Source organism: Oncorhynchus mykiss, chromosome 31, assembly GCF_013265735.2.
Source record: "Oncorhynchus mykiss isolate Arlee chromosome 31, USDA_OmykA_1.1, whole genome shotgun sequence".
In the NCBI taxonomy this organism is placed as follows: domain Eukaryota; kingdom Metazoa; phylum Chordata; class Actinopteri; order Salmoniformes; family Salmonidae; genus Oncorhynchus; species Oncorhynchus mykiss.
In genome coordinates, this window is record NC_050571.1 from 15502299 (window position 1) to 15529658 (window position 27360).

At 44.6% G+C, this 27360-nt stretch overlaps 2 protein-coding genes across 3 annotated transcripts in view; both read right to left on the reverse strand.

The window, feature by feature from the left end:
- Positions 1–1996, reverse strand: part of LOC110504382 (cytoplasmic FMR1-interacting protein 2) — a 68391-nt gene extending 66395 nt beyond the window's left edge. Inside the window, exon 1 of one of the 2 annotated variants that reach the window (XM_036969883.1) lies at positions 1822–1995. The gene's annotated coding sequence lies outside the window, so the exon portion shown is untranslated. Of the gene's footprint in view, positions 1–1821 lie in introns of both variants that reach the window. The other variant, XM_036969884.1, reaches the window with a different exon arrangement.
- A 1144-nt stretch (positions 1997–3140) lies between these two features.
- On the reverse strand, positions 3141–26392 carry itk (IL2 inducible T cell kinase). The gene is made up of 17 exons (XM_036970285.1): positions 25579–26392; positions 25236–25340; positions 25005–25086; positions 24631–24762; positions 24121–24158; positions 23852–24003; positions 23647–23712; positions 23463–23517; positions 11375–11454; positions 10980–11125; positions 9562–9636; positions 6721–6889; positions 5130–5346; positions 4644–4708; positions 4307–4425; positions 4023–4180; positions 3141–3416 (listed from the first exon to the last, which is right to left on the reverse strand). Exons 1-17 carry the CDS (start codon positions 25714–25716, stop codon positions 3351–3353), a joined length of 1863 nt encoding a protein of 620 aa, XP_036826180.1. The 5' UTR covers positions 25717–26392; the 3' UTR covers positions 3141–3350.
- Positions 26393–27360: the final 968 nt, after the last annotated feature.

Here is a 27360-nt window from a genome sequence, read left to right on the forward strand (position 1 = left end):
GTTCAGGCTCTGATCTTGTCCCATCTTGATTATTGTCTCGTAATATGGTCAAGTACAGCAAAGAATGACCTAGAAAAGCAGCAGCTGTCTCAAAACAGAGCAGCACGCCTTGCCCTTAACTGACCATCAGTGGAGGCTGCTGAGGGGAGAACAGCTCATAATAATGGCTGGAATGGAGTACAATGGATGGAATGGAGTACAATGGATGGAATGGAGGATAATGGATGGAATGGAGTACAATGGATGGAATGGAGGATAATCGATGGAATGGAGGATAATGGATGGAATGGAGGATAATGGATTGAATGGAGGATAATGGATGGAATGGAGGATAATGGATGGAATGGAGTACAATGGATGGAATGGAGGATAACGGATGGAATGGAGGATAATGGATGGAATGGAGTATAATGGATGGAATGGAGGATAATGGATGGCATGGAGTACAATGGATGGAATGGAGGATAATGGATGGAATGGAGTATAATGGATGGAATGCCAGTCTTTCCTGGTTGAGGGTCGATGAGGAATGAACTGCTTCTCTTGTAGTTTTTATGAGAAATATTACTGTGATGAATATTCCAGATTGACTACAAAATCAAATAACATTCAGCTCAAACACCCATAAATACGCCACAAGATATGCCACCAGAGGTCTCTTCACAGTCCGCTACTCCAAAACAGTTCACGGCAACGCACAGTTTTAAAGAGCCATGATCGCATGAAACTCCCAGCCATCTCCAATTACTCAAGCAAACAGCAAAATTAGCTTTAAAAAAAGGATTAAACCACAACTCATGGAACGGCGGGGTTGTGAATGGACACACACACATGTTTTGTTGTTGTATTGTTTGTATTGTGTTGTTTGTCATTGTATTTAAAATGTGTGTGACTGTCCTTGTCTATCAGTGTATCAGTGTTTTGTTACCTGTCATGTTCTGTGTTTTTTGTAGACCCCAGAAGAAGTAGCTGCTGCTTCTGCAAAAGCCAATGGGGATCCACATAAACACACCTTTCAAGTGTTACAGTCGAATCAAGTCAAAGGGTTATTAACTATTGGAGTGTGGGAAAAAAATCATTAATTTAAAGGTTGGAGAATCCATTGCCTACATAACGGAAGTGGATGAACATGTCATCCGTGCATCAGTCTAGAACAGCATCATGAGGCCTGGGTTGGAAGGACGCATCTTACAATGAAAATGTGGCTACATTGATATTTGTAAACCTGCCTTTTGTCAACGAGGTGACGCTGAACGGATATAACGACAATCAAAACTATAAAGAATTTAGTCGACGGGTAGACTACACGTTTTTGAACTAATCTCCACTAGTTGTAACCAATGTATCTCTCGGAACATTTCACTATAACATAATATAATTGTATATAATTGTTTTATTATAAGACAAAATGCATTGTGTGATATTCATATCACCCGTAGCCTATTTTCATGTACAAATATTTCCCTACAGACAGTGCCACACACAAAACCTCGTTCACCCCACCCATCTGTCGGAGTATGATGCTATCAATACACTGCCTGAAATAACGGGGTGGTTCATTCACCGAATAAGTGAAGAGGCAAACGAGCGCAAAAATGAATGAATGATAGAATCCGATGTGTTTATTTGTTATCAATGTTTTAAAAATGGGAGAAGAAAATAGGTGAATTGCTTCCAAAGGTACAGTGATGGTGCACCATGCAAGATAGGAGAAACACCGCAGGTTCTGTGCATCTATCGCAGCCTCCGGTCGAGAAGGGAGTTTAGGCTACCCGCACATCTTTGCCGTGCGCTGGCAACATATTTACATTTTGCACATACCTTCAACTTGCATGTCCGTCCAGGATAATTAGGGCGGACAATGTCTCACTGTGCGACGAAAATCCAATGTTTTATTGAAGTTTTCCTGGCCTTTTCCCCGATTGATGCTCTCGTTTCTCTCAGCGCACAGCCGAATAATCCACCCCACACAAAGAGCAGAAAATGGCTGCAAGTGTATTTCCTTAAAGAGACAGTCACTCACACAGGCAGGAGGATGGTGCTGAATATGGCCAATGTTGTTTCACAGACCGACACTCAAAACGCCTTGCGATGGGGCTTTTGTATCGTCAAAATGAAATAATGTATTTGTATTTGCAATGTCGCCTATCTATCGCTATTCGTTACAAACTATTCCCCTTGAAATCATATTATAACCATTAGGCCTACATTGAAACCTGCTGCACATTCTTCACCAGGTCCATTTGATTAGATATTACTTACTTGCCATGCACTGCACAGGCACCACTCAATGACCCAGTTTTCATGACAGAGATGGTGTCAAACTTTGATCACATCAACTGCACAGATTACAGCGTCCTTGACAGGACTGTATAGGCCTAGTGTGCTATTTTATAGACACAGGTGTTCTTAGAAGTAAAGTAAATATTTGTAGAATTTAGTTCAGTCAACTTACAATGGATTGTATATAGAGGTTGGTTGAGTAGAATAGGCCTAAAACTGTATACTGGATGGAGTTTTCTCTGTAGGTGATGTTCTATCTACTGTATATTTATATCTATATGTCAATCTATATCTATCTATCTATTCTATCATGTCTATCTATACTCCCACAGAGTTCCTATATGTAATTCTGCGTATACTCTCTGCCTGACAGGGTATTACTATGCCAGTATGGGTACCCAGTCAGACCTCGTTGTCACAGCAACCAGAGCAGGCATGTAGGGCTGTCAGGAACCACAGACTTAGAATACGTTCATACTTTATCAAGGCTCAGTTTGTGTGTGTGTGTGTGTGTGTGTGTGTGTGTGTGTGTGTGTGTGTGTGTGTACATCTGCCTGAGAACCCCGGATACATTAAAAGCACCTACAATTACTGTATTGACAAGTGAACTATTATGAATATTATGCATTGTGGTTATTTCGTTTTCTGGCGGCAGGAGCCTGCTATACAGAGATCCTAGTGCTTAAGGACGTATGTAGAAGGGTGATGGGAATAGCCTACATTATGACATCATGTGAGTAAATGGGTTGTGATGGACAGTCAGACTTGGAACGACAGACAGGGAAATCAAACAGTAAGCTTATGAGACAACTAATAAACACAATAGACAGAAACAAGAAATCATGACACGAGAGAAGTAGACTTCTTCATTTTATAAAAAAGATGGTTGCTATAAAAAAAAGTAAGAAATAGAAACTAGAAGGAAATTAATAAATAACATAAATACAGCTAGCTAAGTCTTTTTTGTATAGTATCTTCAGTTTTATTGAGCAAATGATTCTTCCATGATTTACCCCGGATAGCTAGTTAGCAGACTAGGTTTGGTTGAATAGCTTGTCCATTCAGGCTCAGAGATCTGAGAGAGAGGCCAGCTCGTGCAGCAGGAGAGCAAAGGATGGACGGTCCTCTGGTTTCTACACAGGAAGAGACAGATCAATCACAAGACATTATGCTTAAAACACACCTTACCCACACACACACACCCCCACACTACACCCACTCACACACACCCCCACACTACACCCACTCACACCCTACCCACCCACACTACACCCACTCACACACACTCACACCCTACCCACCCACACACACCCCCACACTACACCCACTCACACCTTACCCACCCACCCACACTACACCCACTCACACCTTACCCACCCACACACACACCCATACTACACCCACTCACACACACCCCCACACTACACCCACTCACACCCTACCCACCCACACACACCCCCACACTACACCCACTCACACCTTACCCACCCACCCACACTACACCCACTCACACCTTACCCACCCACACACACCCCCATACTACACCCACTCACACACACCCCCACACTACACCCACTCACACCTTACCCACCCACACACACCCCCACACTACACCCACTCACACCTTACCCACCCACACACACACACTACACCCACTCACACCTTACCCACCCACCCACACACCCACCCACACTACCCTAACAGTACAGGTGCGAACCAGGTAGGTCCTTCCCACCCACCTCCTTCCAGCACCACTCCATGAGGAGATGCACAGCCTCTGGGGCCTGTCTGGGTTTCAGCAGCCTCAGGCCTGCATTCAGGGCCTCCACCACCTCACCATTAGACCGGTTCTCATATGGCAGACGCCCCTCAGTATACACCTCCCACATAAACACACCTGGAGAGGAGGGGAGGAGAGGATTCAACATTAATTCATCATACCTCTAGTATACATTTTCTAAGTTGAAGAAGCTCAGTGTCTGACCATGCACGACGGTCTCAGAGAGGATAAATATAAACCTACCAAAGGACCAGACGTCAGACTTGCTGCTGAACTTGCAGTACTTGATGACTTCAGGAGAAGACCACTTGATGGGGAACTTAGAGCCCTGAGAGCTGGTGTACTGGTCATCTAGAACAAACCTGGTAGGACAGGACAGGGAAGGACATACGGTTGTCTGTGTGCGTCTCTGCAGCTTCCATGTATAGATACACAGTGCCCCCTGTAGAGAAGTCTGACCCTTTAACACACCGGTGGTAGTTTCCCTGTCAGGGTGGGTCCCTGGTTCAAGTCTTCACCCTGAATCACCATATATTCTGGCCTTTATCAATAGGCATCAACCAGTCTGTCACAAACTCACCTGGTCATTCCAAAATCAGACACCTTCACCACGTTGTTACAGGAGACCAGACAGTTTCTGGCTGCCTGTGAGGGTTGGGTTCAGAACACACACTTATGATCTGCAGTAGTTTGTCCATCTTCTATTCTATACAGTCCATTATCACTGAAAATCCATCTAGGCCTTAACCAAGCAGAGATGTCTTCCAGTTCCTTGATGCTATGACCAGTGAGGTAAAACAACCCTTTCTAAGCTGTTCTGTGTTTTCGTTCTATAAATTCATTTAAATTTTCTCTGTAAAATGTGTTGAGATTTGTGAAATGTACTTGAGATAAATTGTGACTAAACAAGCTCACTCGCACTCAGGCAAGCACGTACGCATGCACACGCTCATAAACACACGCAGGCAAGCACGTACGCATGCACACGCTCATAAACACACGCAGGCAAGCACGTACGCATGCACACGCTCATAAACACAAATGTTCAGGTCTTTGGGTGGGTTACCAGGTCTCTGTGGATGAAGTTGTTGCTCTCCAGGTATGCCATCCCTTCACTGACGTCCAGACACATCCCCAGTAGGGTGTCCTGGGACATACGCCCCCTCCTGGCTCGGAGGTAGTCTGACAGGCAGCCCTGCTCCATCAACTCAAACACCAGACACATGGGAGAATGCTGGGTACACACACCATACAGCTGTACCAGCTTACAGTGGGACAGCATCCTGCAATACACACACACATATACACACACATATACACACACATATACACACACACACACACACACACAGATCAGAAGTAGGTCATTACATAGCACGGGTCCAGTGTGTAATTTGAGACACAGCCTTGTTACAAATTGTCCACTATGTAGTGAATAGGGTATCTTCTAAGATGTCTCCCCCCACTATAAAGTCCACTATGTAGTGAATAGGGTATCTTCTAAGATGTCCCCCCCCCCCCCCACTATAAAGTCCACTATGTAGTGAATAGGGTATCTTCTAAGATGTCCCCCCCCACACTATAAAGTCCACTATGTAGGGAATAGGGTATCTTCTAAGATGTCCCCCCCCCCCCCACACTATAAAGTCCACTATGTAGGGAATAGGGTATCTTCTAAGATGTCTCCCCCCACTATAAAGTCCACTATGTAGGGAATAGGGTATCTTCTAAGATGTCCCCCCCACACACTATAAAGTCCACTATGTAGGGAATAGGGTATCTTCTAAGATGTCCCCCCCCCCACACTATAAAGTCCACTATGTAGGGAATAGGGTATCTTCTAAGATGTCCCCCCCCACACTATAAAGTCCACTATGTAGGGAATAGGGTATCTTCTAAGATGTCCCCCCCCCCCCACACTATAAAGTCCACTATGTAGGGAATAGGGTATCTTCTAAGATGTCTCCCCCCACTATAAAGTCCACTATGTAGGGAATAGGGTATCTTCTAAGATGTCCCCCCCACACTATAAAGTCCACTATGTAGGGAATAGGGTATCTTCTAAGATGTCTCCCCCCCACACTATAAAGTCCACTATGTAGTGAATAGGGTATCTTCTAAGATGTCCCCCCCCCACACTATAAAGTCCACTATGTAGGGAATAGGGTATCTTCTAAGATGTCCCCCCCCCCCCCCACACTATAAAGTCCACTATGTAGGGAATAGGGTATCTTCTAAGATGTCCCCCCCACACTATAAAGTCCACTATGTAGGGAATAGGGTATCTTCTAAGATGTCCCCCCCCCCCCCCCCCACACTATAAAGTCCACTATGTAGGGAATAGGGTATCTTCTAAGATGTCTCCCCCCACTATAAAGTCCACTATGTAGGGAATAGGGTATCTTCTAAGATGTCCTCCCCACACTATAAAGTCCACTATGTAGGGAATAGGGTATCTTCTAAGATGTCTCCCCCCCACACTATAAAGTCCACTATGTAGTGAATAGGGTATCTTCTAAGATGCCCCCCACACTATAAAGTCCACTATGTAGGGAATAGGGTATCTTCTAAGATGTCCCCCCCCACTATAAAGTCCACTATGTAGGGAATAGGGTATCTTCTAAGATGTCCCCCCCCCCACTATAAAGTCCACTCACGTCATGACCCTGGCCTCCTCTTTAAAGTCCTCCTCAGACATGGCTCCCTCCCGGACCATCTTCACAGCTACCCTGCGCTCCCTCCACCGCCCCTGGAGTACCAGGCCAAACTGACCGCTGCCCACTTCCTCACCCAGAATCAGCTCTGCCGGGTCTACCTCCCACTGACCTGGAGGGTGGAAGGGGAGAGAGAGGGAGGGGGTAGGTAGAGGAAGGGTGGAAGGGGAGAGAGAGGGAGGGAGAAGGGAGAGGGAGGGTGGAAGGGGAGAGAGAGAAGGGAGAGGGAGGGTGGAAGGGGAGAGAGGGAAGGGAGAGGGAGGGTGGAAGGGGAGAGAGAGGGAGGGAGAAGGGAGAGGGAGGGTGGAAGGGGAGAGAGGGAAGGGAGAGGGAGGGTGGAAGGGGAGAGAGAGGGAAGGGAGAGGGAGGGTGGAAGGGGAGAGAGAGGGAGGGGTGAGGTAGAGGAAGGGTGGAAGGGGAGAGCGAGGGAGGGGTGAGGGAGGGTGGAAGGGGAGAGAGAGGGAGGGGGTAGGTAGAGGGAGGGTGGAAGGGGAGAGAGAGGGAGGGAGAAGGGAGAGGGAGGGTGGAAGGGGAGCGAGAGGGAGGGGTGAGGTAGAGGAAGGGTGGAAGGGGAGAGAGAGGGAGGGGTGAGGTAGAGGAAGGGTGGAAGGGGAGAGAGAGGGAGAGGGAGGGTGGAAGGGGAGAGAGAGGGAGAGGGAAGGTAGAGGAAGGGTGGAAGGGGAGAGAGAGGGAGAGGGAGGGTGGAAGGGGAGAGAGGGAAGGGAGAGGGAGGGTGGAAGGGGAGAGAGAGGGAGGGGGTAGGTAGAGGAAGGGTGGAAGGGGAGAGAGAGGGAGGGAGAAGGGAGAGGGAGGGTGGAAGGGGAGAGAGGGAAGGGAGAGGGAGGGTGGAAGGGGAGAGAGAGGGAGGGGTGAGGTAGAGGAAGGGTGGAAGGGGAGAGAGAGGGAGGGGTGAGGTAGAGGAAGGGTGGAAGGGGAGAGAGAGGGAGAGGGAGGGTGGAAGGGGAGAGAGAGGGAGGGGTGAGGTAGAGGAAGGGTGGAAGGGGAGAGAGAGGGAGGGGGTAGGTAGAGGAAGGGTGGAAGGGGAGAGAGAGGGAGGGGGAAGGGAGCGGAAGGGTGGAAGGGGAGAGAGAGGGAGAGGGAAGGTAGAGGAAGGGTGGAAGGGGAGAGAGGGAAGGGAGAGGGAGGGTGGAAGGGGAGAGAGAGGGAGGGGGTAGGTAGAGGAAGGGTGGAAGGGGAGAGAGAGGGAGGGGGTAGGTAGAGGAAGGGTGGAAGGGGAGAGAGAGGGAGGGGGTAGGTAGAGGAAGGGTGGAAGGGGAGAGAGAGGGAGGGGGTAGGTAGAGGAAGGGTGGAAGGGGAGAGAGAGGGAGGGGGTAGGTAGAGGAAGGGTGGAAGGGGAGAGAGGGAAGGGAGAGGGAGGGTGGAAGGGGAGAGAGAGGGAGGGGGTAGGTAGAGGAAGGGTGGGAGGGGAGAGAGAGGGAGGGGGTAGGTAGAGGAAGGGTGGAAGGGGAGAGAGGGAAGGGAGAGGGAGGGTGGAAGGGGAGAGAGAGGGAGGGGGTAGGTAGAGGAAGGGTGGAAGGGGAGAGAGAGGGAGGGAGAAGGGAGAGGGAGGGTGGAAGGGGAGAGAGAGGGAGGGGGTAGGTAGAGGAAGGGTGGAAGGGGAGAGAGAGGGAGGGGGAAGGGAGAGGAAGGGTGGAAGGGGAGAGAGAGGGAGGGGGAAGGGAGAGGAAGGGTGGAAGGGGAGAGAGGGAAGGGAGAGGGAGGGTGGAAGGGGAGAGAGAGGGAGGGGTGAGGTAGAGGAAGGGTGGAAGGGGAGAGAGAGGGAGAGGGAGGGTGGAAGGGGAGAGAGAGGGAGGGGTGAGGTAGAGGAAGGGTGGAAGGGGAGAGAGAGGGAGAGGGAGGGTGGAAGGGGAGAGAGAGGGAGGGGTGAGGTAGAGGAAGGGTGGAAGGGGAGAGAGAGGGAGAGGGAAGGTAGAGGAAGGGTGGAAGGGGAGAGAGAGGGAGGGGGTAGGTAGAGGAAGGGTGGAAGGGGAGAGAGAGGGAGGGGGAAGGGAGAGGAAGGGTGGAAGGGGAGAGAGAGGGAGGGGGAAGGGAGAGGAAGGGTGGAAGGGGAGAGAGAGGGAGAGGTAATAATGACATACTAATGCAATTATTGGAAGATACATCAAAGCTGAACACAACATAGTACATTGTGGTTGTCTGCCACATTCTCCTCCAGGTAGTCCCTCCTGTCTGGACGTTTTCAGGGTGTGGTGGAGCTGCCTACCTATTGGCTGCTAAACCTGGGTACCTCATCACACCTTACATCACCACTAATGTCATCCCAGTCCAAATGCTTTTAGAGTAGCAAAACACATGCCAATTCTCACTATCATCCATCTGTTATGTTTGATCTTATATTTATTATACAGTAACTTATCTATAACATATAAGCATATCTTTATTATACAGTAACTTATCTATAACATATAAGCATATCTTTATTATACAGTAACTTATCTATAACATATAAGCATATCTTTATTATACAGTAACTTATCTATAACATATAAGCATATCTTTATTATACAGTAAGTAACTTATCGATAACACGTACCTGGTCTGTTATCTGCTTTGTGTTTGAGCTTTGTAATTGTCATTAATTCAGGGTTAGGTAACTTCCATAGAGATAGTTAGAGGACTGCGTATAGACAGCTCTGCTGTTACAGACGCTATAACCAGTTACAAAAATTAGTCCTCTAACTATCTCTATGGTAACTATAATCAATAACCAAATAAAATGGTTGCTGGCTGCCTAGAGGCAGGAGCAGCAGGTCGACCTCTGACCTTTTGAGAGTTCTGCAGGGCTCTGAAAGCTCTCTCTACCCTGAGAGATGGGATGCCTCAGTCGAGTGATTAGACCTGCAGAGACCAGACACACAAACGCACAAATTCATGCACACCACACACACACACACACACACACACACACACACACACACACACACACACACACACACACACACACACACAGGATGAAGCAACAAACCTAAATCAAAACTAAATGTGCATATACCGGTAGTTAGATAATGTAGAGGCTTTAGGCTGTTCTGCTTTAACAATATAACACATTCACTTTTATATTACAGCCAGTTTCCTCTGTAGAATGTTGCTGTAAGGAAATGATTGTACCCTATACTAAGGAAACGATTGTACCCTATACTAAGGAAATGATTGTACCCTATACTAAGGAAATGATTGTACCCTATACTAAGGAAATGATTGTACCCTATACTAAGGAAATGATTGTACCCTATACTAAGGAAATGATTGTACCCTATACTAAGGAAATGATTGTACCCTATACTAAGGAAATGATTGTACCCTATACTAAGGAAATGATTGTACCCTATACTAAGGAAATGATTGTACCCTATACTAAGGAAATGATTGTACCCTATACTAAGGAAATGATTGTACCCTATACTAAGGAAATGATTGTACCCTATACTAAGGAAACGATTGTACCCTATACTAAGAAAATGATTGTACCCTATACTAAGGAAATGATTGTACCCTATACTAAGAAAATGATTGTACCCTATACTAAGAAAATGATTGTACCCTATACTAAGAAAATGATTGTACCCTATACTAAGGAAATTATTGTACCCTATACTAAGAAAATGATTGTACCCTATACTAAGGAAATGATTGTACCCTATACTAAGGAAATTATTGTACCCTATACTAAGAAAATTATTGTACCCTATACTAAGAAAATGATTGTACCCTATACTAAGGAAACGATTGTACCCTATACTAAGAAAATGATTGTACCCTATACTAAGGGGAGAACATCTGGGCCATAGAATGTATAGAACCATTTCACACAGAGGAGGCTGGTGGGAGGAGCTATACGGGCTCATTGTAATGGGTGGATTGGAATAAATTGAATGGTACCTAACAGATCAAACACATGGAAACAACGTGTTTGACTCCTTTCCATTGACTACATTCCAGCTATTACAATGAGCCCGTCCTCCTATAGCTCCTCCCACAGGGAGCTACAGGATTTCACACTACATTAACACTCATCTCCCATCTCCCTCTCTACTGTGGAAGATCCATGCTGGTGGAACCTGGTGGAACCTTACATGACCCCTGAAGATGCCTTTATCTCAACGGACTAACAAACACAGTCGACCTGGGTACAAATCCAAATAGGTCACACTGGCCCGGCTGTAAACAGATGCATTAGGTACCTGCAGCGTTGTGTTGGTGGTACTGGATGAGCTCAGGAATGGTCATGAACAGGTATTTCTCTGCCAGGTAAAACTTGGACGTCTCCTCTGCCTCTGACTGTCTGATCTGGTAGTGCTTCACCCGCGGGTTCTTCTGCCCGTTGGATCTGAACGTGGTTGATCATCATGTCACTATGCCATAGCAAACTCTTTAAACGTGCATTATGCAGTTCAAACAATAACAAACAGGCAACTCACCACTGTTTTGATAAAAAGCTGAGAGATGGGGCTGGACATATGTAACCACTCTCAAATTCATAGACAGTGCTAGGGATGTCAAAATACCAATCACAGATCATCCCTTTAACTGACTGTCATTGAAGCTGAGCGACATGGCTGAAACAGGCAGTAGTTACCCTGGGGCTTTAGTGAAGACGGAAACAGTGTAGACGCCTGCATGCCTGGAGTCTCGCACCATAAAGGCTCCTTCCTTACCCTGCACAAACAAACGCAACATTTCATTTGAGTAGGATAAATCATAATCGTCAGAAAAAATGAATTATAATTCAAGCCATCTGCTGAGTTCATTACGTTGAATTTGTTGTATGTCATATCATAGTCAATATTTTCAATGTCTACTTAGGGTATTATGTGAATAAGGCTTGACAAGATAGCACAGTGAGACTCCCGAATGGACGGGAGCTTGAAATGCACAACACCCATTCTAATCTCCCATTGTCACACTACACAACCCTAACCCTTCCCTACCACCGTCACACTAAACAAACCTAACCCTTCCCTTCCACCGTCACTCTACACAACCCATACCTACCCTACCACCGTCACTCTACACAACCCATACCTACTCTACCACCATCACTCTACACAACCCATACCTACCCTACCACCGTCACTCTACACAACCCATACCTACCCTACCACCATCACTCTACACAACCCATACCTACCCTACCACCGTCACTCTACACAACCCATACCTACCCTACCACCGTCACTCTACACAACCCATACCTACCCTACTGCCATCACTCTACACAACCCATACCTACCCTACCACCGTCACTCTACACAACCCATACCTACCCTACCAACGTCACTCTACACAACCCATACCTACCCTACCACCATCACTCTACACAACCCATACCTACCCTACCACCGTCACTCTACACAACCCATACCTACCCTACCACCGTCACACTACACAACCCTAACCTTTCCCTACCACCGTCACACTAAACAAACCTAACCCTTCCCTACCACCGTCACACTAAACAAACCTAACCCTTCCCTACCACCGTCACTCTACACAACCCATACCTACCCTACCACCGTCACTCTACACAACCCATACCTACCCTACCACCGTCACTCTACACAACCCATACCTACCCTACCACCGTCACTCTACACAACCCATACCTACCCTACCACCGTCACTCTACACAACCCATACCTACCCTACCACCGTCACTCTACACAACCCATACCTACCCTACCACCATCACTCTACACAACCCATACCTACCCTACCAACGTCACTCTACACAACCCATACCTACCCTACCACCATCACTCTACACAACCCATACCTACCCTACCACCGTCACTCTACACAACCCATACCTACCCTACCACCGTCACACTACACAACCCTAACCCTTCCCTACCACCGTCACACTAAACAAACCTAACCCTTCCCTACCACCGTCACACTAAACAAACCTAACCCTTCCCTACCACCGTCACTCTACACAACCCATACCTACCCTACCACCGTCACTCTACACAACCCATACCTACCCTACCACCGTCACTCTACACAACCCATACCTACCCTACCACCGTCACTCTACACAACCCATACCTACCCTACCACCATCACTCTACACAACCCATACCTACCCTACCACCGTCACTCTACACAACCCATACCTACCCTACCACCGTCACTCTACACAACCCATACCTACCCTACCACCATCACTCTACACAACCCATACCTACCCTACCACCGTCACTCTACACAACCCATACCTACACTACCACCGTCCCACTACACAAACCTAACCCTTCCATACCACCGTCACTCTACACAACCCATACCTACCCTACCACCGTCACTCTACACAACCCATACCTACCCTACCACCATCACTCTACACAACCCATACCTACCCTACCACTATCACACTACACAACCCATACCTACCCTACCACTATCACACTACACAACCCATACCTACCCTACCACTATCACACCACACAACCCATACCTACCCTACCACTATCACACTACACAACCCATACCTACCCTACCACTATCACACTACACAACCCTAACCCTTCCATACCACCGTCACACTACACAACCCATTATACCCTGCCACCGTCACTCTACACAACCCATACCTACCCTACCACCGTCACACTACACAACCCATACCTACACTACCACTATCACACTACACAACCCTAACCCTTCCACTGTCACACTACACAACCCTAACCCTCCTACTGTCACACTACACAACCCTAACCCTCCTACTGTCACACTACACAACCCTAACCCTCCTACTGTCACACTACACAACCCTAACCCTCCCACCATAACACTACACAACCCTAACCCTTCTACTGTCACACTACACAACCCTAACCCTCCTACTGTCACACTACACAACCCTAACCCTTCTACTGTCACACTACTCAACCCTAACCCTTCCACTGTCACACTACACAACCCTAACCCTCCTACTGTCACACTACACAACCCTAACCCTTCTACTGTCACACTACACAACCCTAACCCTCCTACTGTCACACTACACGACCCTAACCCTCCTACTGTCACACTACACAACCCTAACACTCCCACCATCACACTACACAACCCTAACCCTCCTACTGTCACACTACACAACCCTAACCCTCCTACTGTCACACTACACAACCCTAACCCTTCTAATGTCACACTACACAACCCTAACCCTTCTACTGCCACACTACACAACACTAACCCTCCTACTGTCACACTACACAACCCTAACCCTCCTACTGTCACACTACACAACCCTAACCCTCCTACTGTCACACTACACAACCCTAACCCTCCTACTGTCACACTACACAACCCTAACCCTCCTACTGTCACACTACACAACCCTAACCCTCCTACTGTCACACTACACAACCCTAACCCTCCCACCGTCACACTACACAACCCTAACCCTTCCACTGTCACACTACACAACCCTAACCCTCCTACTGTCACACTACACAACCCTAACCCTCCTACTGTCACACTACACAACCCTAACCCTCCCGCCATCACACTACACAACCCTAACCCTCCTACTGTCACACTACACAACCCTAACCCTCCTACTGTCACACTACACAACCCTAACCCTCCTACTGTCACACTACACAACCCTAACCCTTCTACTGTCACACTACTCAACCCTAACCCTTCCACTGTCACACTACACAACCCTAACCCTCCTACTGTCACACTACACAACCCTAACCCTTCTACTGTCACACTACACAACCCTAACCCTCCTACTGTCACACTACACGACCCTAACCCTCCTACTGTCACACTACACAACCCTAACCCTCCCACCATCACACTACACAACCCTAACCCTCCTACTGTCACACTACACAACCCTAACCCTCCTACTGTCACACTACACAACCCTAACCCTTCTACTGTCACACTACAAAACCCTAACCCTTCTACTGTCACACTACACAACCCTAACACTCCCACCATCACACTACACAACCCTAACCCTCTACACAACCCTAACCCTCCCACTGTCACACTAAACAACCCTAACCCTTCTACTGTCACACTACACAACCCTAACCCTTCTACTGTCACACTACACAACCCTAACCCTCCTACTGTCACAATACACAACCCTAACCCTTCTACTGTCACACTACACAACCCTAACCCTCCCACCGTCACACTACACAACCCTAACCCTCCTACTGTCACACTACACAACCCTAACCCTTCTACTGTCACACTACACAACCCTAACCCTCCTACTGTCACACTACACAACCCTAACCCTTCTACTGTCACACTACACAACCCTAACCCTCCCACTGTCACACTACACAACCCTAACCCTCTACACAACCCTAACCCTCCTACCGTCACACTACACAACCCTAACCCTCCTACTGTCACACTACACGACCCTAACCCTCCTACTGTCACACTACACAACCATAACCCTTCTACTGTCACACTACACAACCCTAACCCTCCCACGATCACACTACACAACCCTAACCCTCCTACTGTCACACTACACAACCCTAACCCTCCTACTGTCACACTACACAACCCTCCTACTGTCACACTACACAACCCTAACCCTCCTACTGTCACACTACACAACCCTAACCCTTCTACTGTCACACTACACAACCCCAACCCTTCTACTGTCACACTACACAACCCTAACCCTTCCACTGTCACACTACACAACCCTAACCCTCCTACTGTCACACTACACAACCCTAACCCTTCTACTGTCACACTACACAACCCTAACCCTTCCACTGTCACACTACACAACCCTAACCCTCCTACCGTCACACTACACAACCCTAACCCTCCCACAATCACACTACACAACCCTAACCCTTCTACTGTCACACTACACAACCCTAACCCTCCTACTGTCACACTACACAACCCTAACCCTCCCACCATCACACTACACAACCCTAACCCTCCTACTGTCACACTACACAACCCTAACCCTTCTACTGTCACACTACACAACCCTAACCCTTCTACTGTCAGACTACACAACCCTAACCCTCCTACTGTCACACTACACAACCCTAACCCTTCTACTGTCACACTACACAACCCTAACCCTTCCCTACCACCGTCACACTACACAACCCTAACCCTCTACACAACCCTAACCCTCCTACTGTCACACTACACAACCCTAACCCTCCCACTGTCACACTACACAACCCTAACCCTTCTACTGTCACACTACACAACCCTAACCCTCCCACCATCACACTAGACAACCCTAACCCTCCCACCATCACACTACACAACCCTAACCCTCTACACAACCCTAACCCTCCTACTGTCACACTACACAACCCTAACCCTCCTACTTTCACACTACACAACCCTAACCCTCCTACTGTCACACTACACAACCCTAACCCTTCTACTGTCACACTACACAACCCTAACCCTCCTACTGTCACACTACACAACCCTAACCCTTCCACTGTCACACTACACAACCCTAACCCTTCTACTGTCACACTACACAACCCTAACCCTCCTACTGTCACACTACACAACCCTAACCCTCCTACTGTCACACTACACAACCCTAACCCTCCTACTGTCACACTACACAACCCTCCTACTGTCACACTACACAACCCTAACCCTTCCACTGTCACACTACACAACCCTAACCCTTCTACTGTCACACTACACAACCCTAACCCTCCTTCTGTCACACTACACAACCCTAACCCTCCAACTGTCACACTACACAACCCTAACCCTCCTACTGTCACACTACACAACCCTAACCCTACCCTCCCACTGACACCATCTGTCTGTAATAGCGATTATGACACATTTACAACAGGAAATCCTGGACCTGAGCAACCTACTCCATTGTTTCAAATGTCATCTTTCACTCTGTGTGTGTGTGTGTGTGTGTGTGTGCGTGTGCGCGTGCGTGTGGACATGCATCTTGCAAAACGCAGCTTTTGCATCCGTGTTGATGGGGCAAGATACAGGAATTTATTCAATCAAATCCGGTAACCAAATTTTCTGGATAAATTCAAAACATGATCTCATTTTCAAACATAAAAAACATAATTTTTTACAGTTATACTTTTTTAGGGATAACAAAAACATGTTTTCTCTCTAGTTTCAGTTTGTCTGGTTGTAATTCTGATAACCTTGCTTTTTGATTGAATCAGGCCCACAATGTCTGTCTTCTCCCTTCTGAAGTACAGTATAACACCAAACTATGTCTGTTGTTTCCCTTCTGAAGTACAGTATAACACCAAACTATGTCTGTTGTCTCCCTTCTGAAGTACAGTTTAACACCAAACTATGTCTGTTGTCTCCCTTCTGAAGTACAGTATAACACCAATCTATGTCTGTTGTCTCCCTTCTGAAGTACAGTATAACACCAAACTATGTCTGTTGTCTCCCTTCTGAAGTACAGTTTAACACCAATCTATGTCTGTTGTCTCCCTTCTGAAGTACAGTTTAACACCAAACTATGTCTGTTGTCTCCCTTCTGAAGTACAGTTTAACACCAATCTATGTCTGTTGTCTCCCTTCTGAAGTACAGTTTAACACCAAACTATGTCTGTTGTCTCCCTTCTGAAGTACAGTATAACACCAAACTATGTCTGTTGTCTCCCTTCTGAAGTACAGTTTAACACCAATCTATGTCTGTTGTCTCCCTTCTGAAGTACAGTATAACACCAATCTATGTCTGTTGTTTCCCTTCTGAAGTACAGTATAACACCAATCTATGTCTGTTGTCTCCCTTCTGAAGTACAGTTTAACACCAAACTGTGTCTGTTGTCTCCCTTCTGAAGTACAGTTTAACACCAATCTATGTCTGTTGTCTCCCTTCTGAAGTACAGTATAACACCAATCTATGTCTGTTGTCTCCCTTCTGAAGTACAGTATAACACCAATCTATGTCTGTTGTCTCCCTTCTGAAGTACAGTTTAACACCAAACTGTGTCTGTTGTCTCCCTTCTGAAGTACAGTTTAACACCAATCTATGTCTGTTGTCTCCCTTCTGACGTACAGTATAACACCAATCTATGTCTGTTGTCTCCCTTCTGAAGTACAGTATAACACCAAACTATGTCTGTTGTCTCCCTTCTGAAGTACAGTTTAACACCAAACTATGTCTGTTGTCTCCCTTCTGAAGTACAGTATAACACCAAACTATGTCTGTTGTCTCCCTTCTGAAGTACAGTTTAACACCAAACTATGTCTGTTGTCTCCCTTCTGAAGTACAGTATAACACCAAACTATGTCTGTTGTCTCCCTTCTGAAGTACAGTTTAACACCAACCTATGTCTGTTGTCTCCCTTCTGAAGTACAGTTTAACACCAATCTATGTCTGTTGTCTCCCTTCTGAAGTACAGTTTAACACCAATCTATGTCTGTTGTCTCCCTTCTGAAGTACAGTATAACACCAATCTATGTCTGTTGTCTCCCTTCTGAAGTACAGTTTAACACCAATCTATGTCTGTTGTCTCCCTTCTGAAGTACAGTTTAACACCAAACTATGTCTGTTGTCTCCCTTCTGAAGTACAGTTTAACACCAAACTGTGTCTGTTGTCTCCCTTCTGAAGTACAGTTTAACACCAATCTATGTCTGTTGTCTCCCTTCTGAAGTACAGTTTAACACCAATCTATGTCTGTTGTCTCCCTTCTGAAGTACAGTTTAACACCAACCTATGTCTGTTGTCTCCCTTCTGAAGTACAGTATAACACCAAACTATGTCTGTTGTCTCCCTTCTGAAGTACAGTTTAACACCAATCTATGTCTGTTGTTTCCCTTCTGAAGTACAGTATAACACCAATCTATGTCTGTTGTCTCCCTTCTGAAGTACAGTATAACACCAATCTATGTCTGTTGTCTCCCTTCTGAGGTACAGTTTAACACCAATCTATGTCTGTTGTCTCCCTTCTGAAGTACAGTATAACACCAATCTATGTCTGTTGTCTCCCTTCTGAAGTACAGTATAACACCAATCTATGTCTGTTGTCTCCCTTCTGAAGTACAGTATAACACCAATCTATGTCTGTTGTCTCCCTTCTGAGGTACAGTTTAACACCAATCTATGTCTGTTGTCTCCCTTCTGAGGTACAGTTTAACACCAATCTATGTCTGTTGTCTCCCTTCTGAAGTACAGTTTAACACCAATCTATGTCTGTTGTCTCCCTTCTGAAGTACAGTTTAACACCAATCTATGTCTGTTGTCTCCCTTCTGAAGTACAGTATAACACCAAACTATGTCTGTTGTCTCCCTTCTGAAGTACAGTTTAACACCAATCTATGTCTGTTGTCTCCCTTCTGAAGTACAGTATAACACCAAACTATGTCTGTTGTCTCCCTTCTGAAGTACAGTTTAACACCAATCTATGTCTGTTGTCTCCCTTCTGAAGTACAGTATAACACCAAACTATGTCTGTTGTCTCCCTTCTGAAGTACAGTTTAACACCAATCTATGTCTGTTGTCTCCCTTCTGAAGTACAGTATAACACCAATCTATGTCTGTTGTCTCCCTTCTGAAGTACAGTTTAACACCAATCTATGTCTGTTGTCTCCCTTCTGAAGTACAGTATAACACCAATCTATGTCTGTTGTCTCCCTTCTGAGGTACAGTTTAACACCAATCTATGTCTGTTGTCTCCCTTCTGAAGTACAGTATAACACCAATCTATGTCTGTTGTCTCCCTTCTGAAGTACAGTTTAACACCAATCTATGTCTGTTGTCTCCCTTCTGAAGTACAGTTTAACACCAATCTATGTCTGTTGTCTCCCTTCTGAAGTACAGTATAACACCAAACTATGTCTGTTGTCTCCCTTCTGAAGTACAGTTTAACACCAAACTATGTCTGTTGTCTCCCTTCTGAAGTACAGTTTAACACCAATCTATGTCTGTTGTCTCCCTTCTGAAGTACAGTATAACACCAATCTATGTCTGTTGTCTCGCCTCTGAAGTACAGTTTAACACCAATCTATGTCTGTTGTCTCCCTTCTGAAGTACAGTTTAACACCAATCTATGTCTGTTGTCTCCCTTCTGAAGTACAGTATAATACCAATCTATGTCTGTTGTCTCCCTTCTGAAGTACAGTATAACACCAATCTATGTCTGTTGTCTCCCTTCTGAAGTACAGAATAACACCAATCTATGTCTGTTGTCTCCCTTCTGAAGTACAGTATAACACCAATCTATGTCTGTTGTCTCCCTTCTGAAGTACAGTTTAACACCAATCTATGTCTGTTGTCTCCCTTCTGAAGTACAGTTTAACACCAATCTATGTCTGTTGTCTCCCTTCTGAAGTACAGTTTAACACCAAACTATGTCTGTTGTCTCCCTTCTGAAGTACAGTTTAACACCAATCTATGTCTGTTGTCTCCCTTCTGAAGTACAGTTTAACACCAATCTATGTCTGTTGTCTCCCTTCTGAAGTACAGTTTAACACCAAACTATGTCTGTTGTCTCCCTTCTGAAGTACAGTTTAACACCAATCTATGTCTGTTGTCTCCCTTCTGAAGTACAGTTTAACACCAACCTATGTCTGTTGTCTCCCTTCTGAAGTACAGTTTAACACCAATCTATGTCTGTTGTCTCCCTTCTGAAGTACAGTATAACACCAATCTATGTCTGTTGTCTCCCTTCTGAAGTACAGTTTAACACCAAACTATGTCTGTTGTCTCCCTTCTGAAGTACAGTATAACACCAATCTATGTCTGTTGTCTCCCTTCTGAAGTACAGTTTAACACCAATCTATGTCTGTTGTCTCCCTTCTGAAGTACAGTATAACACCAATCTATGTCTGTTGTCTCCCTTCTGAAGTACAGTATAACACCAATCTATGTCTGTTGTCTCCCTTCTGAAGTACAGTTTAACACCAAACTATGTCTGTTGTCTCCCTTCTGAAGTACAGTTTAACACCAATCTATGTCTGTTGTCTCCCTTCTGAAGTACAGTTTAACACCAATCTATGTCTGTTGTCTCCCTTCTGAAGTACAGTATAACACCAATCTATGTCTGTTGTCTCCCTTCTGAAGTACAGTATAACACCAATCTATGTCTGTTGTCTCCCTTCTGACGTACAGTATAACACCAATCTATGTCTGTTGTCTCCCTTCTGAAGTACAGTATAACACCAATCTATGTCTGTTGTCTCCCTTCTGAAGTACAGTTTAACACCAAACTGTGTCTGTTGTCTCCCTTCTGAAGTACAGTTTAACACCAATCTATGTCTGTTGTCTCCCTTCTGAAGTACAGTTTAACACCAATCTATGTCTGTTGTCTCCCTTCTGAAGTACAGTTTAACACCAATCTATGTCTGTTGTCTCCCTTCTGAAGTACAGTTTAACACCAAACTGTGTCTGTTGTCTCCCTTCTGAAGTACAGTTTAACACCAATCTATGTCTGTTGTCTCCCTTCTGACGTACAGTATAACACCAATCTATGTCTGTTGTCTCCCTTCTGAAGTACAGTATAACACCAAACTATGTCTGTTGTCTCCCTTCTGAAGTACAGTTTAACACCAAACTATGTCTGTTGTCTCCCTTCTGAAGTACAGTTTAACACCAAACTATGTCTGTTGTCTCCCTTCTGAAGTACAGTTTAACACCAATCTATGTCTGTTGTTTCCCTTCTGAAGTACAGTATAACACCAATCTATGTCTGTTGTCTCCCTTCTGAAGTACAGTATAACACCAATCTATGTCTGTTGTCTCCCTTCTGAGGTACAGTTTAACACCAATCTATGTCTGTTGTCTCCCTTCTGAAGTACAGTATAACACCAATCTATGTCTGTTGTCTCCCTTCTGAAGTACAGTATAACACCAATCTATGTCTGTTGTCTCCCTTCTGAGGTACAGTTTAACACCAATCTATGTCTGTTGTCTCCCTTCTGAAGTACAGTTTAACACCAATCTATGTCTGTTGTCTCCCTTCTGAAGTACAGTTTAACACCAATCTATGTCTGTTGTCTCCCTTCTGAAGTACAGTATAACACCAAACTATGTCTGTTGTCTCCCTTCTGAAGTACAGTTTAACACCAATCTATGTCTGTTGTCTCCCTTCTGAAGTACAGTATAACACCAAACTATGTCTGTTGTCTCCCTTCTGAAGTACAGTTTAACACCAATCTATGTCTGTTGTCTCCCTTCTGAAGTACAGTATAACACCAAACTATGTCTGTTGTCTCCCTTCTGAAGTACAGTTTAACACCAATCTATGTCTGTTGTCTCCCTTCTGAAGTACAGTTTAACACCAATCTATGTCTGTTGTCTCCCTTCTGAAGTACAGTATAACACCAAACTATGTCTGTTGTCTCCCTTCTGAAGTACAGTTTAACACCAATCTATGTCTGTTGTCTCCCTTCTGAAGTACAGTATAACACCAACCTATGTCTGTTGTCTCCCTTCTGAAGTACAGTTTAACACCAATCTATGTCTGTTGTCTCCCTTCTGAAGTACAGTTTAACACCAATCTATGTCTGTTGTCTCCCTTCTGAAGTACAGTATAACACCAAACTATGTCTGTTGTCTCCCTTCTGAAGTACAGTATAACACCAATCTATGTCTGTTGTCTCCCTTCTGAAGTACAGTTTAACACCAAACTGTGTCTGTTGTCTCCCTTCTGAAGTACAGTATAACACCAATCTATGTCTGTTGTCTCCCTTCTGAAGTACAGTTTAACACCAATCTATGTCTGTTGTCTCCCTTCTGAAGTACAGTATAACACCAATCTATGTCTGTTGTCTCCCTTCTGAAGTACAGTTTAACACCAATCTATGTCTGTTGTCTCCCTTCTGAAGTACAGTTTAACACCAAACTATGTCTGTTGTCTCCCTTCTGAAGTACAGTTTAACACCAATCTATGTCTGTTGTCTCCCTTCTGAAGTACAGTATAACACCAATCTATGTCTGTTGTCTCCCTTCTGAAGTACAGTATAACACCAAACTATGTCTGTTGTCTCCCTTCTGAAGTACAGTATAACACCAATCTATGTCTGTTGTCTCCCTTCTGAAGTACAGTTTAACACCAATCTATGTCTGTTGTCTCCCTTCTGAAGTACAGTTTAACACCAAACTATGTCTGTTGTCTCCCTTCTGAAGTACAGTTTAACACCAATCTATGTCTGTTGTCTCCCTTCTGAAGTACAGTTTAACACCAATCTATGTCTGTTGTCTCCCTTCTGAAGTACAGTATAACACCAATCTATGTCTGTTGTCTCCCTTCTGAAGTACAGTTTAACACCAATCTATGTCTGTTGTCTCCCTTCTGAAGTACAGTATAACACCAATCTATGTCTGTTGTCTCCCTTCTGAAGTACAGTTTAACACCAAACTATGTCTGTTGTCTCCCTTCTGAAGTACAGTATAACACCAATCTATGTCTGTTGTCTCCCTTCTGAAGTACAGTATAACACCAATCTATGTCTGTTGTCTCCCTTCTGAAGTACAGTTTAACACCAACCTATGTCTGTTGTCTCCCTTCTGAAGTACAGTATAACACCAACCTATGTCTGTTGTCTCCCTTCTGAAGTACAGTATAACACCAATCTATGTCTGTTGTCTCCCTTCTGAAGTACAGTATAACACCAATCTATGTCTGTTGTCTCCCTTCTGAAGTACAGTTTAACACCAAACTGAAGAAGGTCGGCGTTGTTTTACCTCTGTCATCAGCAGTTCCTCAGCTCTTCCTCTCGTTATGTCTTTGTTGTACCATCTGGAAAACAAGAAGGGGGATTATCAACCTAGACCAATCAGATGTCTGAAATAAAATAACAGGGTACAATTGTTATCTTATACTATAAAAATAGTCAGGAGAATTGTATTTGATATATATCCGACTCACTCAAATCTGTTGAAGTTGTTGCAGGATTTTTCCGCTATATAAGTGCAAGGTACAAAACCTGTGTTTCTATTGAAGGAAAAGACACAATGAACACTGTAGGTGTGTACATCTAAACAGCCAATAATACATATTACAGATAGGCTCAGAGAGATGTCATAGGGTTGTCACAGGGTTATAATAGTGTTGCCATGTCATCTCTACTTACCCTCTGTGGTCCTGTACAGTCCACCAATCATGGTGGGAGCTGTCAGTCAGGATGTACTCCTGGTCTTTGTGAAGGGGCAGCTCTGTGTCTCCATGGGGACTGTAGTTCTGTAGCGCAACCACCACACTCTGGCCCGGGTCGGAGAGCCGCCGCTACGGGCACGGTGTAAGGGAAACACTGATCCTTAGCATTAATGTGACTCAAAGCAACATACTGTACGTTTACAGGCACGGTGAAGTATATAGACATGACATATCATGCATATTTACCTGTGTGTCCGGGGTTGGAGGGAGAGGCTTCTTGGAAGCTACAGAAGGGCATTTTGTGGTTAATTCTTAAAAGTCTAAGCTGTTGGGTGTGTGTGTGTATGGGTTACTTTAAGGGTCTCTCTTTCCAATAGTGGTCATATTAGTTTGTGTGCTACAGAAATGTTAATGAGAAGACTGATTGTCGGGATGTCTCCTGGTCTGAAAAACAGCGTTGTAGCTCTGCCACCTTCCACTAGAATGGTGAACAAGGCGGATGTGGTGGATTGAGACACATCCCATGCAAAACAACACATCTCTAGCGTAAACTGTCGGATTTTATTATTATGTTACTTACATTGACACACCAGTGCGTCAATAGGCCATGGAGGGTTAAATTCACATTGTGGGCAGTTTTCATAATAATAATAATAACTTTTCATAGGATTTATAAATGGTTTATATGTAAGACATAATAATACAAATTATTATTTTTATTGAGTGTGGGAAATGCACTCTTCAAATGAAATATACCTGTACCGTATCCCACAGGGTCGTACTCCTGACACCCCATAGCCATCTTCTCTGTCTGGTAACAGCACCTCCACCTCCCATCCGTCCAGAAGTTGGGGTGATACTTCAGAAGTAATGCGTTGCACTTGGTCTCTTCATGACACGAGAGAGAAATTAAATACAGTGTAAGACATGGAGGCTCAAATGTGTCATAGAGTTTATAATATAATGTTGATGTATACTACTCTTCATATTATGTTGTTTTTCTAATCTTATGGTATATATATTATGGTATATATATATATATATATATATATATATATATGAACAAACTCAGCTCTGTGGTATTGGTATTGTGGGTCTGATGTTGAATGTTTCCCATAACTGCTGCTCACCCTCCTTCAGAGCCCGGACCCATCTCTGACGACAGTCGTTGTCCGGGGCGAAGATGTACAGGTAGCAGTTGTCGTGGACAACCTGTTGAGACATTTATGCACATCTAAAAAAAAAACAGTGTCATGGCTTATAAATGAAAGTCATTGTAAACTGTTCCCAATGGTGAGTAATTAGCATTCCTCCATTAGACAGAAGCGGTAGAAGAGATGAGTTGTCTTATGCGGTCTTACCTGGAAGGGGTACTTGTTGCTGCAGGGGATTGGGGCTTCACTGCACACTATCTCTACACACTTGATCCTGGAGAGCTCAATGCAGCCTTTCTGGGTGGGCTTTTTCTGAAGATGAAAACAGGTTTCTATCAACATCTTCACAACTTTCTACTTTCACATCAAACAATACAACCCCCATACAGTAACTGTGAAAGCAAGATTTCTTCATAACTCAACATATGATTTTCAAAATTAGACTACTGAAGTATAAAGTGTAAATTAATTTCAACATTAAATGTCATTCTTGACAGAAATCGATAAACAAACAAACGCCACACAATTGAACAATAAAAATTGTACATACCCCAGGGCGCTGTTCAGAATAGGTCAGGTCCTGGGTGTCCAAGACAAATAACCTTTCCTTGTAATTACAGGGCGACGTCCTTCGCTTCTGCTGAGATTTCTTGATGAGAGTCCCCTTCAAGATTACTGTGGGGAGCATAGTGAACACAGATACCTGGCTAACATTGAGAGACAGAGAGAGAGACAGAGAGAGAGAGATGGCGAGGTGGGCTGTAGAGTTAGACTGAACACCTATAGAGGAGTGGAGAGAAGGAAAAGAGTGATGGGAGTTCGTGTCGTGTGAGTTTCCGCTGTAGATACACTAGGTAAACCACTTCCTTGAGCACGGCTGATAGAAACCAACACTCACACACACACACACACACACACACACACACACACACACACACACACGTTGAAGCATCACAAGTTGCATGGGTGCACAGAACCACAGGGCCTGAGCAGCTCTCTCCCCAGAAATTGGGCTAAACGTACACTTAAAACACATTTAGAACACATTTGTAGTTTTCCAGAAAAAGTTGCTTTCAAACTCGGGATTTCGTGGCTAATTAAGGTAAGACAGTAATTCCGCTCATAGTTTATGCATGTATGAATTACACATTGACACATCCAACCCAAAGCAGGAGGTTAAAAACATATTTAAAAGTTGCCAAAGTTACGGAGTATGTCTTAATTGTTAACCAGAAATTATTTGATATTGAAGCAATAAGGCCCAAGGGGGTGTGGTATATGGCCAATATACCACTTATAACAAAAAACTCTGAGGTGGCTTATTGCCAGTTATGGAAAAAGTACCCAATTGTCATACTTGAGTAAAAGTAAAGATACCTTAATAGAAAATGCCTAAAGTAAAAATGAAAGTCACCCAGTAAAATATTACTTGAGTAAAAGTCTAAAAGTATTTGGTTTAAAATATACTTAAGTATCAAAAGTAAATGGAATTGCAAAAATATACTTAAGTATCAAAAGTAAAAGTATAAATAATTTCAAATTTCTTACATAAAGCAAACCAGACAGAACAATTTGTAAAAACACAAATATTTACAGATAGCCAGGGCACACTCTAATACTCAGACATAATTTCCAAACAAAGCGTTTGTGTTTAGTGAGTCTGCCAGGTTAGAGGCATAAGGGATGACCAGGCATGTTCTCTTGATATGTTCGTAAATTGGACCATTTTCCTGTCCTGTTAAGCATTCAAAATGTAACGAGTACTTTTGGTATCAGGAAAAACATATGGAGTAAAAAATACATTATTTTCTTTAGGTATATAGTAAAGTAAAAGTAAAAGTTGTCAAAAATATAAATAGTAAAGTGAAGTACAGATATCCCATAAAACTACTTAAGTAGTACTTTAATTGTTTTATACTTAAGTACTTAGCATCACTGCTTATTGCTATTATAAACTGGTTACCAAAGTAATTAGAGCATTAAAAACACATGTTTTATTCATAAGGTCCGCTGTACCACGTCTGTCAGCCAATCAGCATTCAGGGAACGAACCACCCAGTTTATAACGAGATATAGACAGCTGCATTGGACGTTTAAGACCCTTTATGTTGGTGTTTCCTTCATCATGTCATTTAGCTGTATGTTGACCATCACAATGAGACATTCATTTATAGCAGATTGAACATCGCACTGTTGAGATTTTACGCCACCTTTTACACTGTACAAATGTGATGGATGAAAATCTAAAATATTGCCACAATACTTCGGCCCAGTCTGCGATAACCAATCAAATCGCGCATTACTGTCGAGAAGCTCACCAATCCGCACCGCC